Source organism: Xiphophorus maculatus, chromosome 14 (genome assembly GCF_002775205.1).
Source record: "Xiphophorus maculatus strain JP 163 A chromosome 14, X_maculatus-5.0-male, whole genome shotgun sequence".
NCBI classification, from domain to species: domain Eukaryota; kingdom Metazoa; phylum Chordata; class Actinopteri; order Cyprinodontiformes; family Poeciliidae; genus Xiphophorus; species Xiphophorus maculatus.
The window spans coordinates 25,176,960-25,193,555 of NC_036456.1; the positions used below are offsets into that span (position 1 = coordinate 25,176,960).

Below are 16,596 nucleotides of genomic sequence, written 5' to 3' on the forward strand. Positions count from 1 at the left end.
CACCAAGCTGATAAGGTTGAGAGTCAGCGGCATCTCTGCCATTCGCTTTATTTTTGGAACAGCAACTGATTAGAAAATATAGAAACTTGTAGGGTAAATCAATGAGTGATTATAAGGACTTTAAGAAAAAAAAAATCGTGGAAAGAAATAACTCAAATCCAGAGTAAGGATGAAAAACCTCTGACGCCATTGCTGAAATTGTAGAAAATGAAGAAATTTATCTTGAGAAATTTAGGAAATGGGTATGATTGGCTCTGAAAGTGTACCAATTTCTGCTCAACCCTGACGTGATCCGATACCATTTTATCAGCATATTGGATTACCTTCCACCTGCACATCTCGGCATTCAATGGCACACAAAAGTGAAAGCAGAGAGTAAGACAGAAACTTGCTAATTTGAGAAAGACAATGCTTTCAGTCAATCACCACATGGTGATAAGTTGGACCTGCAGGCAAGGTTGGCTGCCACCAAAACCTGAGAAAACCAGGTCTTGGTGGGCAATGTCTGGAAAGAGTTTCTATCCAAATTGACGAAGACTTCCAGTTGTTGTGGTTTGAGGGTTAGTGGTGTCTACCATTCCGGCATTGATCATCCATTGGTGGTCACAGTCAAGCTTAAGGAGGCTCAAGGAAGCCAAAAAAAGAAAATGCAACTTTCAGTTGGCCTCAAACAAGTTGGAAACCTGTCTTGGGACAACACCTAGGTAGTGGCAGTCCAGGTTGGTGGTCTCAAATTTGAAGAAAGTGGACCAGAGATTGCTTCAACTATGAATGATCACAATTCTCACCACCCGGGGGAAACGGTACTTCGAGGCTGAGCAGTGTTCAATGTAGTAGATTTTTGGCAAAAACATTTTTATGACATCTCTTAAACAGACGGGGATTTTCAGCTAACAATACATTATAAGTGAACACAACAGCAGCTGTTGAAAACATTTAACAAGGTCTTCAAGTTGAAGTGTAGGAGTTTGAAGTTTAAGAGAGAGTACTTAGGAACAGAAGAAATGAAGGGGAAGAAAATGAAGTCCCTGTGTGGGGTCAAAACTGTATTTACAGATTGATTACTGCTCTGAAGAACACCTTGACCCTCCAACGCACTTCAGGTTGCATGTAGAGATACATAGGTAAACACACACACACCAACACACACACCCCCTCACACAAGTACACGCAGATTCGGACACAGAGTCAGAACGCCCGCTTCGCCTCAGTGCAACCAGGAGTCGATCAATATTGAGGGCAGAGCCACAATGCTGTTCTCCATCATGACTATCAAACACACACACACACACCCCTCTCTGCTTCTCTTTCTGTCTCAGATCGATGGCTGTCCGCTGTGTCCACGGTTACCGAGCATCGACCCCCGTCGTAAATGGCGACCACGGAACCTGGGGAATTAGTGTGTGATTGATTGACAGACTGCTTCAAAGACACCAGCACCATATAGACCTCTCTTTCTCTCTCTCTCTCTCTCTGTGTGCGTGTGTGTGTCGGAGACAATGTATATTTTCCTGCGTACCTGGGAGAGTGTGTGTGTGCGTGTGGGTGTGTGTGTCAGTGTTCCCCTGTGGCCTGTCTGCACCTCATTTACCCATCTGTTTTTCCGTTCCTGTGCATCTTAATGCTTTTCGAAGGGCGGATGGAGGAAAGAAGAAGTCGTAAGAGGGAGAAAATAAAAAGACGCATTACACAAATTGAGAAGGAAAGCAGTGAGTCATCATCATAACATGAGAATACAGAAAACATTAGAGATGAGATGAGTGTAAACTTTGCTGTGACTGACTTTGGCGTTGATGCACTAATCTACGACATCTTTGTGACTTTTATTTCAGCTGTACTGCTCGGGTTGGGCTGCAATATGGTATTTAAATACATAGTGCTATCCAAAAAGGCAAGCAATATGGGATCCAGAGCAACACTATCATTAAAAACTGATGAAAAGTTTATTTTTGGAGATGTAAAGTTTGGCATTAACCCATAAGCTACAAAAATCCAGAATATGTTACTGCAGTTAAAACTCTTGCCAACTGAAAGAAAACGATCACAGAGATGCTTTGATACACTAACACTAAATAAATGCTACAAGAACACACAGGATTCAGCTGGAAAGTTTGACTTATAGACGGATTTCTGATGAAACATAACATTATCTTTCCATTTTCCATAAACACAAGCCACCTGGACCTCACAGGTACAAGCGGCCACATTAATACTACTTTCAGTAATATAAGGTTTTCACTTCATAGGACTTGTGATTTCTACAATGCCCATTCAAAGTAGGAGAAGAAAAAGGAACTGTTTAGAAAGAATAAAGGAATTTCTCGACCAGGAAACCAATGTCCTTGTAGCTCTTGAGAAATAAGTTATCCATATAGGAAAAACAAAATAATCTCTCCTCATTGTACTTCTTAACAAGTGTCATTGTTTTACAAAGTGTTACAATGATTTGGATGGGATGTAGAACTTTGCAGAAAGCCCAAGAAGACCCTAGTTAGGGGTATCGTCTTCAAGGGCAAGTCTACTTTAACTTTTAGATTCATATCAACGCGCCTGAATCAAATAAATGGTTTCATTTGCAGGAATCTGTAACTTGGCTGAATGCTGAAGAGGAAATTAAGCCATTTGATTCCAGCAACACCTAATATTTGAAAGACTACGGCTTTCAAGAACTGCAGTTTGAACCCCTGACCTTGTGGAAAACAACAAGGCAGAGGTCAAATTCAAATAGACAGTGTTTGGATTTGACCAGAGTGAACTTCAACGTGTCACATTAAATGATAAGAACATTTCGAGAACTATTTCTCTTTTGCTTAGTTTATGTTGTTCTATTGTTTGATTTGAAAGAACAGCAGGTGCTTGTTGTGTAGGTTTATAAAAAAAGCTTAACTGGTAATAAAAAAAAAATTAAGTGACCCAACTCCAATGCAAGCAAATCATCTGTTTTCCAAAATCCTTGGTTCACTCTTAATGTCTCTGGAAGAACCAAGAAATTATACTGGTCCAACAATGACTGAAGATGCTTGATGATAAATGGAAAATCAAGAAATCTATAAAATCAGTAAAATTATAACTTTGCGGTTGTTATTTGGCAGAGTAGGCAGGTATATCTATATGTTTATTGGACATGGATAGACGTATAGTCCCCATCTACCTGTGGGACAGTTTCATAAAAGTGGACGGTGAGGTATAAAAGTATTACAAAAAAATCTACTTCAAAACTATCTCTAGTGTGAATAAGGCCTTAGTTGAGTGAAAACAGAAATCCACACTTCAAGCTATACTGTTTAAAATAAACATCAGAATTGGTCGATTAGCTTAAGATCCATGCAGCTGTTCCTCTTAGCCAGGCACTTGAAACCTGTTTTTTATGTCGGTTGGTACCTGGACAGAGTTGTAGCAGATGAAGACTTGTATCATCTTGTATCTTCAAGATGATACAAGTCAGTTTTACATCCAAAATGTTAGTTTTCTGTACCATCAATCTGCTTAAACTACAGTTCCTTTTTCTGCTTCATAGCCTAAAAGCTAAGTCAAAATTTGGCAAGATAAAACCAACTAAGATGTCCTCTCTGTATGCTACCTGCACAAGCTCTTTCATGGCTTCATATTTGCTGCTGCTGGTGATCTTCAAGACCACTGAACCCCCCACTGAGCTTGCGTGAAACCCTCCCCATTTGCCAGTCATTGTAAATATTTAATTGACTGCACCTACATTTCAGAAGGAGTGCTCTAAGAGACGGAGTGACACTTTGAATAAAACAAAACAGGGAAACGGAGAAATTGCTCTTTGTGTTCTGGATTTAGAAACACACGTCTGGATTTTTTTTGTTGTTTGTTTTGCTTCCTTTTTATTCTTGCGAGCACTTAGGAGCGCCAATTTACAAATGCAGTAGATTGCTCTTGTGCTGAGTCAAAGAGATTTCAGCTCAGCACTCTGGCACTTAGATCGCCCATCTTCAGCTTTCACCAACTGTCCAAGACGCCCATTTGAAGCCATTCTGCACCAGCCATTTTGGGCTATTTCTAATAACCTCAGTGACTTTAAAGTAATTGTATCTGCACGTTCTTTGGCTCTCAGATGTTATTGCATAAGTAAATTACTCCAGAGGCATTACAGCTGGTATTAAGGATCAATCACGAAACCTCTTCTTAAGGTTTATATACAGGATTTGTTACAGGAAATCCTAAGGAAATCAAATTAGATAATAAATAAATGGGGGATGAGACGTCTTGAACAGCATCTGCATTCAGAACATAAGTTGCTTTACATTGTGAACCAGAACAAACCACATTTCTACTGCCTCACAGAAATTATTTCATAAATTCTTTGGCTTATGAAATAGAATAATGTTACACTGCCTTTCACTTTAAATGGGTGTTTCTATTTAAAGCGTATGAACTCTACATTTTGCAATTACCTGCTTAAACACACTGACAAAAAAGAAAAAGTACAACACCAAGTAAAGAGCTTAAAAAAAGATTTGAATCAGGTTTTATTTGGTTAGCTAGCAGATCAGACCTGAATATGTGAACTAATTAATTATCAAATAGGTAGCTTTTCTTACATTTTCTTCCTTCATTTTAAATTTATCATAAAACTCAGTCAGACTTAAAAAAAAACCTTCCTGGAGACTTTTGAGAGTCACTTATTTTTAATATGTTTTAAGTATTTAATCAGCTATAATTTCCACCCTCATTTACCTTTTGATCGACTCTTTCCATCAAAAAAATTATATCATAAATTGTCTTGCGGAGTTGTAGCAGGAAGACAATTTGTTCATACTGGACTTGATTTTTCCTTTATAAAATTTATCAATTATAAGTTTATTTGAAAATCCTAAAAACAAAATTCTCAAGGAGTTCAGTTTTTTAGTCACTGATAAAGTAAAAGTTATGCTTCAGCTGAACTTTTAAATATGTACACTGCAGAAATACAAAATCTAACAAGTAGTTTTGGTCTGGTCTCTAGGGCAAATAACTTAGTACACATGAAATGAGACAAAACTAACTTAAAAATCACTTTTCAGCAAGATATAGAGGCTTGTTTTAAGTAAATAATGCCTGTAGTACTAAGATATTTGAGCTACAAAAACCAAACCTACTTGGTGAGATGTTGTGTTTTTGCAGTGTAAGTCATGTAAAGTATCTGATGTTTGTGTCAAAATCCAACCAACAAACATTTGCCATGATGAAGATTCATAAAAACGCGATAATTATAATTTAAATGCATTTCAAAGTAAACATTTCCAGACTGCACCAGTGGGGGGCGCTTGCTGCTAAATGCCTCTAGTTCAGCGTTTCTTGAGAAAAGCAGCACAAAGTGATGCAGGAGGAGGAGGAGGAGGAAGATGAAAAAGACTTGATGTGACTTCAGAGCTCTCCGGCCTTCCTCCTCTTCCTCGTCTTCATCTCGTTCTCTGCAGGTGCGCGGCAGAGTCCTCACACCCGGGTTTCCTTTCAGGAAGAAGCTGAACGATCCGCATTTTCAGGAGTGTGTGTGTGTGTGTGCGGGTGGGGGTGTGTGCGTGTTTGTGTGTGTGTTGGAGTCTCCAAAACGTGAAGTTAGAGGCGATAAATGAAAATAAATATACGTTTATGTTCCAGCGGGGTGTGTGTGTGTGTGTGTGTGTGTTGGAGGACAAGGCAAAGCATTGAGCTGTTTCTGAAGTGAATTAACAAGTCAAATGAGTGCCGCATCACCCTGCATAGGTTACCACACACACACACACACACACACACACAAACACACTCCCACGCTTATCATCACAGCGTCTTTGTTGAGGAAGATGAGGCCAATTAAACTGATATCACTCTCTTGTTGTCGTTTAAAGCCTCTCTCTGATCTTTGTGTTTTATCTTTTACTTTTTCCAACCTTCCTCCATTTTTTTGTTCTTATAAATGTCTCTCTTCACCTTCTTTTTGCAGTTTTTTACATCGATGAGGTTCTTATTTAATTTTGTTTTCTTCCATCTTGAACTTTCTTGGTCCTCTGCTCCAGTCCTTCCTCCTTCCTTTTTCTTTCTAACGGTGTGATAAATGTCCATCTGCGATCGGCCGATGCCCCCCATTGACGTGGCGCCCGCGAGGTCGTAAACAACAGCCCGTCTCCCCCGGCAACGTGGCGTCTCCATGGACGCGGGGCCGCTAAGACGACCGACTCTGCGTGTGTGCGGCCGAGGCGGAATGCGACATCCTACGACTGCCAAGTGTGTGTGTGTGTGTGTGTGTGGTTGTTATATATGTAGTGTGTGTGTGAAAGCTAATGAGCGATCATAAGTGAGCAAATGTTTTCTCTGGGTTCCACTAATGCTCAACAAACACACACACACACACACACTTATAGATCAGGTATGTGTGTGTGTGTGTGTGATTAGTATGCCACAGTGAGCTGTGTCCATATGTCACCAAACACAAGCATGTTTTATTTATCCTGGAGAGGAAGAGGGGGAGAAGGAGGCCAACAGTCACTGTCAAGGGGATGGAAGGAGGGATGGAGGGAAACTGGCAGGACGGGAGGAAAAAAAAGATTAGAGAGGCGAGAAGATGGAGGATGGAGGGAAGTTTGGAGAGGCTCTCCATTAAAGAAGAGATGGTGAGGTAAAAGGAGATGGAAGTTAGAGGATGCAGGGCCGATCGAAGCATTTTTGGGGCCCCAAACAGAGTTTCATTTGGGGCCCCCCCATACCAACATGTCAAAACCAGCTGACATGCTTACTGTTATTAGCATCATTTCTAATTAGTTTACATTGTTAAAATTACAGGAATAGCAAATAAAATGAAATGTATTTAGTGGTATTTAAGTTTGCCATTTTATTTGAACCATTTCACAGTAACATCAGCTGATAAACATTAAATTTACAGTTAACAAGTTCAATATGTTAAATTTCCCCAGCAGCCAAAAGCAGGAAGAAATTCACCATTATTTGTGTAACAGCTATTAAAATAATCTAGAAATAGTTTTTCCATGTGTAAAACCATTTAATTTGTATTATTTGATGTTTACATACATGTTGGTTTCAAACTAACATCTAAACTGAGACTTCAGAGCTTTAGAGTTCAATCTCTGACAATAATTCAGAGCTTGAACTCTAAAATCTTGTCACCAAAGTTAAATTTTTTATAATATTCTGACTTCTACTTGGTCATATTATGAGTTTATTCTCATATTACTTAGACTTCATTCTCTTAATATGATTTTCTGTCCTTCCACTTTATTCTTGTATTAATTTGATATACTATTGTCATTTTCAGAACACAATGCGTTTCTTCTCGCAATATTAAAACTTTTTCGGTCAGATGATTTTATTCTCTATCATCATATTATATTATTACAACTTTATTCTCATATGATGATTTTTTAATCATCTGACTGGCAAAATTAAGACTTAACTCTTGTAATAATTCGACTTACTGTCGTTATTTTAGTAACACAATGACATTATTCTCATATCAAACTTCTTGTACATCTTTTTTCTCACAATATTATGAATTAATTCTTGTAATTTAATGTTTTTTTTTCTTTTATCCTGGCCCTAACAATCCATCATCACGGATGGTACTTTATGGAACATATTTCATATTTTAAATAAAAATTAGTTTTTTTAAGTCTGGGAAATTAGTGGTTTGTATTATTAGATCAACTGATAGAGGAAAAAGCAGCAGAAACAAAAGTGAAAGTGAAAGTAAAATAGAAAAGTGACAATAGCTGATAAAAAAAAGGATATTGAAACAAAAATGAAAGTTTAAGATTTATAGTAGAGGGATGAAGTCTGGTCAGATAAACAAACAAAAGTCACTAAATATGCAAAAAAGTTCACAGGTTATAAAACAGAAGAAGAGATTTGGGGATTAGGATGAAAAAACAAGAAGAAAAGAGCAGAAGAAAAATAAAGTTAAGAAATTAATTTAAAAACGGAGCAGGAAAGGAAAAATGAAAGAAGTATGGAGCAGCTTTGGGGACGTCCGAAGAGTCAGGAGGACGAGAAAAGGAAGAAGTGAAGGAATACGAGGAGTGACAGATGGACAGAAAAAAACTGGCAAGAAAGAAAAAGATTGAATAAGTGACAAGATGGAGAACATGAAGGAAATGTAAGACGATGGAGACGTTTTCAGTTAAAGGGATAAAAGAAAGGATGGAAAAGAAAGTTAAGATGAAGAGAGAATTGGGAAAATTGCAGATTAAAAACAGATGAAGAAGAAACAAGAGTAAAAGTTGAGATGAAGAAAAACTTCAACATGGAGGACAAAGGAAAGAAAAAACAAAACAAGATGAGAAAAAAGAAAAGGAGAGATTTAGAGAAGAGACAAAAATATGAAATTATTGAGAAAAGCAAGAGAATAGGAAAGATGGATTGTTGCTAAAAGAGCAAAAAGAAGGAGAACAGGATAGAAAAGGAGGGAGGAAACACAAGGAACAGAGGGAATAAATAAAAAATATTCCTCTGGAATGAATGGAGGAAAAGATGAAGGTGAAACATTAAGATAAAACAAAATAAGATGGAGGTGAAGGGATTAAAAACATAAGGTGATAAATGAAAATATTTAGTCAAAAATAAATTCTAGATTTAGAAAAATGAGTAAAAATATAAAGAAGAAACTGTTGAAGTAAAGATGAGACAAAAAGGAGGCAACAAGAAAAACATGAAATTATGAAACGAGTGGTTCAAGAAAAGAAGAATAACAAAGACAGGAAGAGGGAAGAAGGGATGACTAACATCAGGAGGAAGAGAAGAAAGTGAGTAAAGATGGGAGGAAGGGACAGGAGGAATAAAAGAGGTGGGAGGGATGGACAGATGGAGGAGTGGGACCCCAGAGACGTGTCATTCATCACACCACCCTGCAATCTGCACTCCTTCACCCTCCTTCTCTTCCCCTCATCCATCCATCCATCCGTCCGTTTGTTCCTCCGTTCATGATACTGTCACAGTTCTAGTCTGTCTTTCTTTCTTTTCCTCCCTTCCTCCATCTTTCTCCCAGGACTTTGGCAGTCATTTTTAGGTTTCATTATCTCCTCTGGCGACATCCCTCCATCCCTCTCTCCATCCACCCTCCGGTCTCTTGGCTCCTCCCGCCATTTTCACTTTCTGTGTCAGCGAGAGCAAAACGACGACAACCAAACGGATCGGATCCTTGAAAGAGGAAGACGAACCCAACGAGAAGCGCTAAAGAAACTGATCAAACTATGAAGAGCAGATGAGTTAGAGAGGAAATTAAATATAAACAAAGACAAAACAGGAGAAACTACAATCAGAGAGACGATGTGGGAAATATAGTGAAGTTCTTTAAAGTTCAGAACCACCATGTAAATGAACAATAAAAACTATTAGAAACAAGAAGTTTGGGGCACTTTGTTCCGGTTTCCACCCGAATGCATCACAACACAAACAATGACAGATTTTTTGTTTCTTCGTTTTCTTTTCAAATTATTTTGGCTTATTAAACATTCGTCCCATCAGCGAATCACAGCCAAGATTAGGGCTGGGCAATAAATCAATAACAATACATATCCTGACAGACAAATGATCAATATCAATAGCAAATACATCTATTATCAATAATTTCACTGAACGCCTATCCAGAACCGCACAGCATTCTGTGAGATGTAGGCAGAGGAAATACTATAGCTGCTCAACCCTTTTTCATAGATGATATCATAAAAAACAACATAATGGAGTGAAAACTGTGGATAAAACAGAGGAAATATCACGTCACCAGATTGGCCGTATTTCAGATATTAAAAACAAAAAAAACGAATCAATTAATCAATAGACTGATATGAAACATATGAAACGCTTATATTGTGATACATTTTTCAGCCATATTGTCCTGCTCAGATCACATGTGTACGTCTGTGCAAGTAAAGAGTTACAAAAACATGTTTTTTGTTTTTTCAAACATGAAACTGCTCCCTAATTCTGTTGATCGCCTCCCGTCTTCGGACGGTTAAGATTTCCTAGTGAACCGATTGCCTACATTTCTACTGACAAAGTCCTTAACGTCACACAATCTGGATGGATGCTAGCAGGTTTGATGAGCTAACTGGGTGCGTAGCCGCGTTTCTTCTCCACCGGGGGAGCCACAGAGACAGGAAGTGAGGACATTAACGTGTCTCTTACCGGTGTGGGACAGCAGGTTGGGGGACAACAGGCCGGGGAGCCCCGGGTGCAGCAGCCGGGGGCTTTCCTGCATCCCAGCACCGGAGCAACGCTTGGGAGGACGGCCGGGGCGAGAGCTGCAGGAGAGAGACACACATTATTTAATTACTATTTATGAATTACAACGACACAGTAAGAGCAAAGAAACACAGGCAGGATTCTGATTTAAACACACTGAGGAAATCAAGGCTGAAAGGACGAAACTCCATGCAGAATAAAAGACATTTTTCACCTAGAATTTAGAATAATATGTTTCATGTTAAGAAAAATAATTGTTCAACTGTCAAAATTTTTAATTTTCTGATTATTTAGCATCATCCACCCACCGCAAACAGATATTGGAAAGTATCTCATTGAACAGCTCTTATTTACGATTATTTTAGTAATCAACTATTTAGTGATTAATCGATTCATCAGATTAATCAATTATACATTTTGCTGATTTTTAAGTGAACCTCTAGTCTTTTTATGCGTTATTTGAAATACATTATAATATGCATGTAAAAAAATTATAAATAACTATAAATAATATAAATAAGGAAATCAACATTTTAGTGAATTTGGACCGAGTGAAGCTAAACTTTACCACTTGAGACGTTTCAGGTAAAACCTGTTTACAGACAAAGATGTTTCTTTATTTTAAATCCAAATTGCGTGTATATATTTTTAACAGTTTTGACTAAATATCTGTTCACAGTGTGTTGTTCTTTTAGGAAATGGCCTTTTTTGAGTCTCAATACTCCAGTTGACGATTAATCGATTGTTAAATAAGTTGCCGATTATTTTAATAATCGATTAATCACGAACCATTCGATTAATTGTTTCAGCCCTAGTCTGATTTAACGCCATGAGCCACATTTATCTTAATATTACTTAATCTAAATAATAACAACCACATACTGTAGTTTTTCTGTACAACTTGCAGCTTGTTTCCAGGTTTGTGAACAACTTGGCTCGGAGATTAGAACTCTGATCCGAATGTCACCAGGAAATGATAACAGCTGGATGCTCCAGCAGACACCGCAGGTCACTCGGACTTAATCAAATCACAAACTGTCGCCCAACAGCAGCTCATAAGCACTTTTTGCTGAAGCTTGCATGACTTGCACATAAAAACACCCCTCAAGACATGTGGGGAGTTACTCGACAGAAATATCGTCTTAACTTTAACAAAAAATGGTTAAAAAAAAAATACCAGCCACACTTATTACCAAATAACTCAGTTCCTCACTATTAAAAATGGAAAGAGAGGTTATAGTAAAGTTATTAAAAAATTAGATTAGCAAATAAACCAGAAATCTGCATCACTGTAGCACCTAAACACCGTCAAGAACTGTATTTTATTTTATTTTAGTCATGAAATATGCAAACGGTTTTAATTGCTTTCTGCCTTATTGCAACAACTCATAGCACACTGCAAAAACACAAAATGTTACCAAGTATTTTGTCTAGTTTCTAGTGCAAGTATCTCAGTACTCTTGAAATAAGACAAAACTAACTTACAAGTAACATTTCTGCAAGATATAGGAGCTTGTTTTAAGTAAATAATTCCTTAATTTTGATGAAAAAGTTCTAGTTCCACTAGTAAATAAATTTACTAAAGACAATATATTTTCCCATGTTTTAAGTGAAATAATCTGCCAGTTTAACTAGTACGTCTTCATAAAAATTAAGAAATTACTTACCCAAAACAAGATCAGGTTTTTTGCTGAAAAGTTGTAAGTACGTTTTTTTTCTTATTTCAAGTGAACCAAGATATTTGTACTAGAAACTCGACCGAAATACTTGTTAAGATTTTGTGTTTTTTCAGTTTCGATCTAAAGATTCAATATTATTCAAAGGTTTAACATACAGTATGTACATTAACATTACAAGGAGGCAGCAGCAGCTGCCAACAATAAAGTCCTGCAATAAAAAGTGAGGGGAGCTAAAACGGTCACTGTTCTACCCCTTCTCATGGATATATACTTAAACTAAATTAATATTTTAAGCTTTACTGCAAAAAAAAATTATAAATAAAGTACATAAAACAATGTAAATGCAGTTTTTATTCATGGTCTAATTGCTTTCATCTGCTTTTAACCTTATCTGTGAAATGTAAAACCTCTGAGATGCATGTTAAAAACACAAAATATACAATATTTTTTTAATGAAAAGACATTTAGATCCAAATTTCAAAAGATTATCTGAGAAACTTTGACACATAAATCAACTTGTACAAGAATAAAACATGTAACCATCCTTATAAATACACAGGAATTCATGTTCTGCATGTACAAATGAAGCTAAATAAACACACAGTGTTTCATTCAGTCTCTAACACACACACACACACACACACACACACACACACCCACGCACAAACACACAAAATAAGCTACTCTATTATTCATGTGCACGTAGGCATAAATAACCACAGTCAAACACTGTATTACAGTAACTGCACACATGCAATTTAACATAAAGGGAGGCACACATACACACACTGGAGGTGCGCATGCAGGCCAACTCTCTGCAGGGTGGCTAAGTAACAGATGGCCATCCAAAGTCATTTACACCTAGAGAGAGGAAAAAAATAAAACCTGTATATGGCAAAAGCCCACAGTGTCACGGCATGAGAACAGAAATGAAGAGAGGAAATAATGTACGGGCAGCAAGTTAAATTAGGGCATACAATAATAACGGCACTAGAACCTTGAGAGGACTTCTGCTGGACTCGTTCTGGACTATTCTCAGCCTCTGGTTGCATCTGGTTACATGTTTGAATTATTTCAGACTTTAAAAACATGGGCTGTGTTTTTAGATTCATTTTTGTTTGTCAAACTCAATCTGAATGTTCCTGTTGTGCCAGAATGGATCTATTAAACCAACTGTTACATTATCAATAAATTGCTGTTTCAGCATTTAATAACAGTTTCTTAAAATTAAATATTATTGAACATCTTTTCACACTGGTCAGTTCATCCAGGAGTTTCGATTGTTTTGCGTTTTTTTTTTGTTTTGTTTTTGGTGCTAACTTAGAAATATTTGTAAGAAATTAATTTTGCGCTAATGTACAATGTTAAATGTAACTTTTTATTAATTGCCATATTGATTACGGACTATAACTTGACATCAAGTAAGGCGGAGGCACCAGTCACTTAAACCCATTTTTTTTTGTTTTTTAACAATTTTGAGGAATTTTTTTTTTTTAAATCTGAAAAAAATGATAATCTGTTGATTTTGTGTGAATTTTGCATGAATTTTGCTGATATGTTAAGTGGAGGGACTTATTGATGGTATTTGGAGTCCAGAGGGCCACATAAAACGCCACGGCGGGCCAGATTTGGTCCCTGGGCCTCGAATTTGACACGTAATTTAAAAAAAATCTCAAATTGCACAACATCCAAAAATAATGTTCAGTATATTACAAATAAAACTATTTCTGAAATGGATTCTTCAAACAACTGAAGAAAACTACAGACAATCTTCTTTATAAGATAGAGTCTACAGTCAGAGGCTGCCTCAGATTCACTGTAATACAGACTGCTACAGCAGATCCTTCGTACTCACAGCCATTAGCATCTACAACTTTTTGAAGAAAATTATTTAATATGTTACAACAACACTAAATTTGCCTCTGGAATAAAAAAAAGATTTTTAATTTGATGCAAACCATCTCCTAGGAAGGAGAAAGCTAGCTTTGAATCATTAGCTGCAGCTAACCCATAGAGTTATTAACCATTTTTACAATGGTTTCATAAATTAAGCAAATTAATTGTCACCTTTTACAAATGTTAAAAAAGAGCAACAATAAAGAGTGAGCTAGGAAGCAGAAAGAATCCTGCTAAAGCTAACTTTCATATGTTTAGCTAAGGCTAACTAGCCTGGCTATAGCTGGCTAGGTAGTTAAAAGGCTTCAAAACAACTTTCCTTTTTTAATCATACCTGTTGAAATAAACTGAGGGATTTCTACTATAGCAGTTTATTTAATTTAATGTTCAAATGTCAATTTTTTACTGCTTTACTGTCAGCTAGCTAAAACTGCCTAACAAACATAAAACTGACAAACCAGGGTACTTTTTCTGTTAAAAGAGTTTTTTCTTTCCACATGCTTGCTCAGTATGAGCTGCAAAGTCAGTAACTTCATACAATCTGCTGGGTTTGCTTAGACAGGGACTTTTCTCCTTATTTGTATATAAACTGGGATGGATTTAGTTTATATACAGATTTTTTAATTTCAAAATTAAAAAAATTAATTTTGAAATTAAATTGTAACTGGAATGAAAGTACTTTTTGTCTACTTTCTAGTGGAAATGCCTAAGAATAGTTGAAATAAGACAAAATTAGCTTACAAGTAACTTCTCAGTGCAATACAGGAGCTTGTTTAAGCAATAATTCCTTAATATTGATTTAAAAAAGATTATATGGGAAAAAATGTCTTGTTACAAGACAAAAAAATCTGCTCTAATCCTTACTGAAAAGTTACTTATTTCAAGTGTATTAAGATATTTCCACTAAAAACTAAACCAAAATACTTTTTTGCAGTGTAGACCAAAAACTGGAGGTTTGTCGTGCTTTAGCAGAAATATCCAGTCAGTACAGAACCAGAACAGAGCAGAGGGGATGTTGGTCTTTTCAGGAACATGTTGAGTAAATCGGTCAGATCCCGGTGGGAGGAGCAGAGTGTGTGTGGGTGTGTGTGTGTGGGTGTGTGTGCTAAAAGTTGTGAAGAGAAAACGACTGCAAATGTTTTTTGGGTGTGATCTGCATGTGAGAAAAAAAGCAGAAGGATTCAAAGGAGCATGAAGACAGAAAGGCATGAACCTTCACTTCCACCATGAACTCCACTTCACCTCTTTCCCCCTCCATCACACACACACACACACACACACACACACGCAAAACAATCCCTTTGCAGTCAGTTGCGTACACCAACACACACTCACAGGTGTTCAAATTCAAACCTTAAAGCACCTCTGTCATCATGCTGAAAGCTGCTACCTTTCAGCATGTTACAGTAGCAGCTGTAGGTGTGTGTTCAACTGCATCCATCCATGTGTAAGCAACTTTAAGGTGTGTATCCACGTGAATCCAAGCCTTGTGTGTATCTGCAAAGGACACATGATATCGGCTTCTCATTAGCCTTACAGTTCTTTGTTCAGAGTAATGACTGCAGCGTGTGTGTGTGTGTGTGTGTGTGTGTCCCGTAGGGTTGCCATATGTTGGGCATTAATCCTCGTCAACGGTCCACTCTCCTTACAGCACCGAGCTCAGGAACAAAGAACAGGTCACACACACACTCAGAAGCGACACACTACGCATGCAGAGAGTGTGTGTGCAGTCCATTGACCTACATTCACATGGTGACTTTTCACCTTGACCATGTTCGGAGTTTTAAAGAGAAACAAATCCATTTCTCCTACACCAGATCGAGTTTCTTACTACAAATAGTACATGAAGTTACATAAAAGGGAAAGGGTGCACCACTGGCTGACCTTTGACCTTCACAGTTACTAATATTCACACTGTAGGGAGATTCAGGAGGACACATTTATGAGTCCAGAAGAAACCAACTAGAGGAAGGAACAGAGGAATCTGGAGATGTTGGAGTTTCTAATGAGGAAAGAACAGCTCTTTCAAGAGTCAACCAGATCAAATCTGGAGACCGTTCACACCGGTTCTGTTTGATCCGCTTTAATCCAACTCCAATTTGTTTTTGCAGAAAGTCCAGTTCATTTGAGGAGGTGTGAATGTGCAATCAGGCCAACAAGTAAAGTCTGGTCCGCCCAAAAACCTTGGCCTCTCTTTGGTTGAAGTGAATTCTGGTTTGGTTGGAATGTGTATGTGAACATCAAGCGGACCACAGACCGCTCCAAAAACAGGAAGTGGACTACAGCGCAGGGAATTCTGGGTAAATACAACCAAAATAAATGTGAGAGTCTACTGTTAGCAGGAGAAATCCTACAACCGCTAAAATTTGACAATTTTTTAAAGATTTTCTGAAGAAGAAAGCTGAGCTCGGTCTCTGAGATCTTCAGTGGTTCTTGGTGCAGCACCCCCACAGGTGAGGAGGGGAACAGATTTTTCAATTAGTTTGGTTCATTTTACTCAATGCAGTGTGAAAGCAAAACGCAGCAGCTGAAAATGTAACAAATGTTACCACTTTTGGTCCCAAATCGAACCGAGTCTACTGGACCATCAGGTGTGAAAACAGCCTTAAAGTCCTCTGATCATTTTGTTTTCAATGGAAGTTATTTATTTAAAATTAGCAGCAACATGAAGCAGCTTGTGGTAAAAGTATTTAAATAAACACTGATCCAATCAGAACGTCTATCCGGACTAAATAACACAAAGATGCAAATATTTCACAGGTGGTTCATGCAGACAACCAAAACACAGGATGGATATTTATTTTAAAAAAGACAAATAATATCCAAGATGCACAAAGGAGCGTTATTG

The 16,596-nt window shown here is 37.5% G+C and overlaps 1 protein-coding gene across 1 annotated transcript in view; it reads right to left on the bottom strand.

Annotated features, from left to right (window-relative positions):
* Positions 1-16,596, bottom strand: part of LOC102219422 (dachshund homolog 2-like) — a 97,980-nt gene that overhangs the window by 27,107 nt on the left and 54,277 nt on the right. Inside the window, exon 2 of the mRNA XM_005809413.2 lies at positions 10,117-10,232. Within this exon, the coding sequence (XP_005809470.1) occupies positions 10,117-10,232 (116 nt within the window). The remainder of the gene's footprint in view (positions 1-10,116; positions 10,233-16,596) is intronic.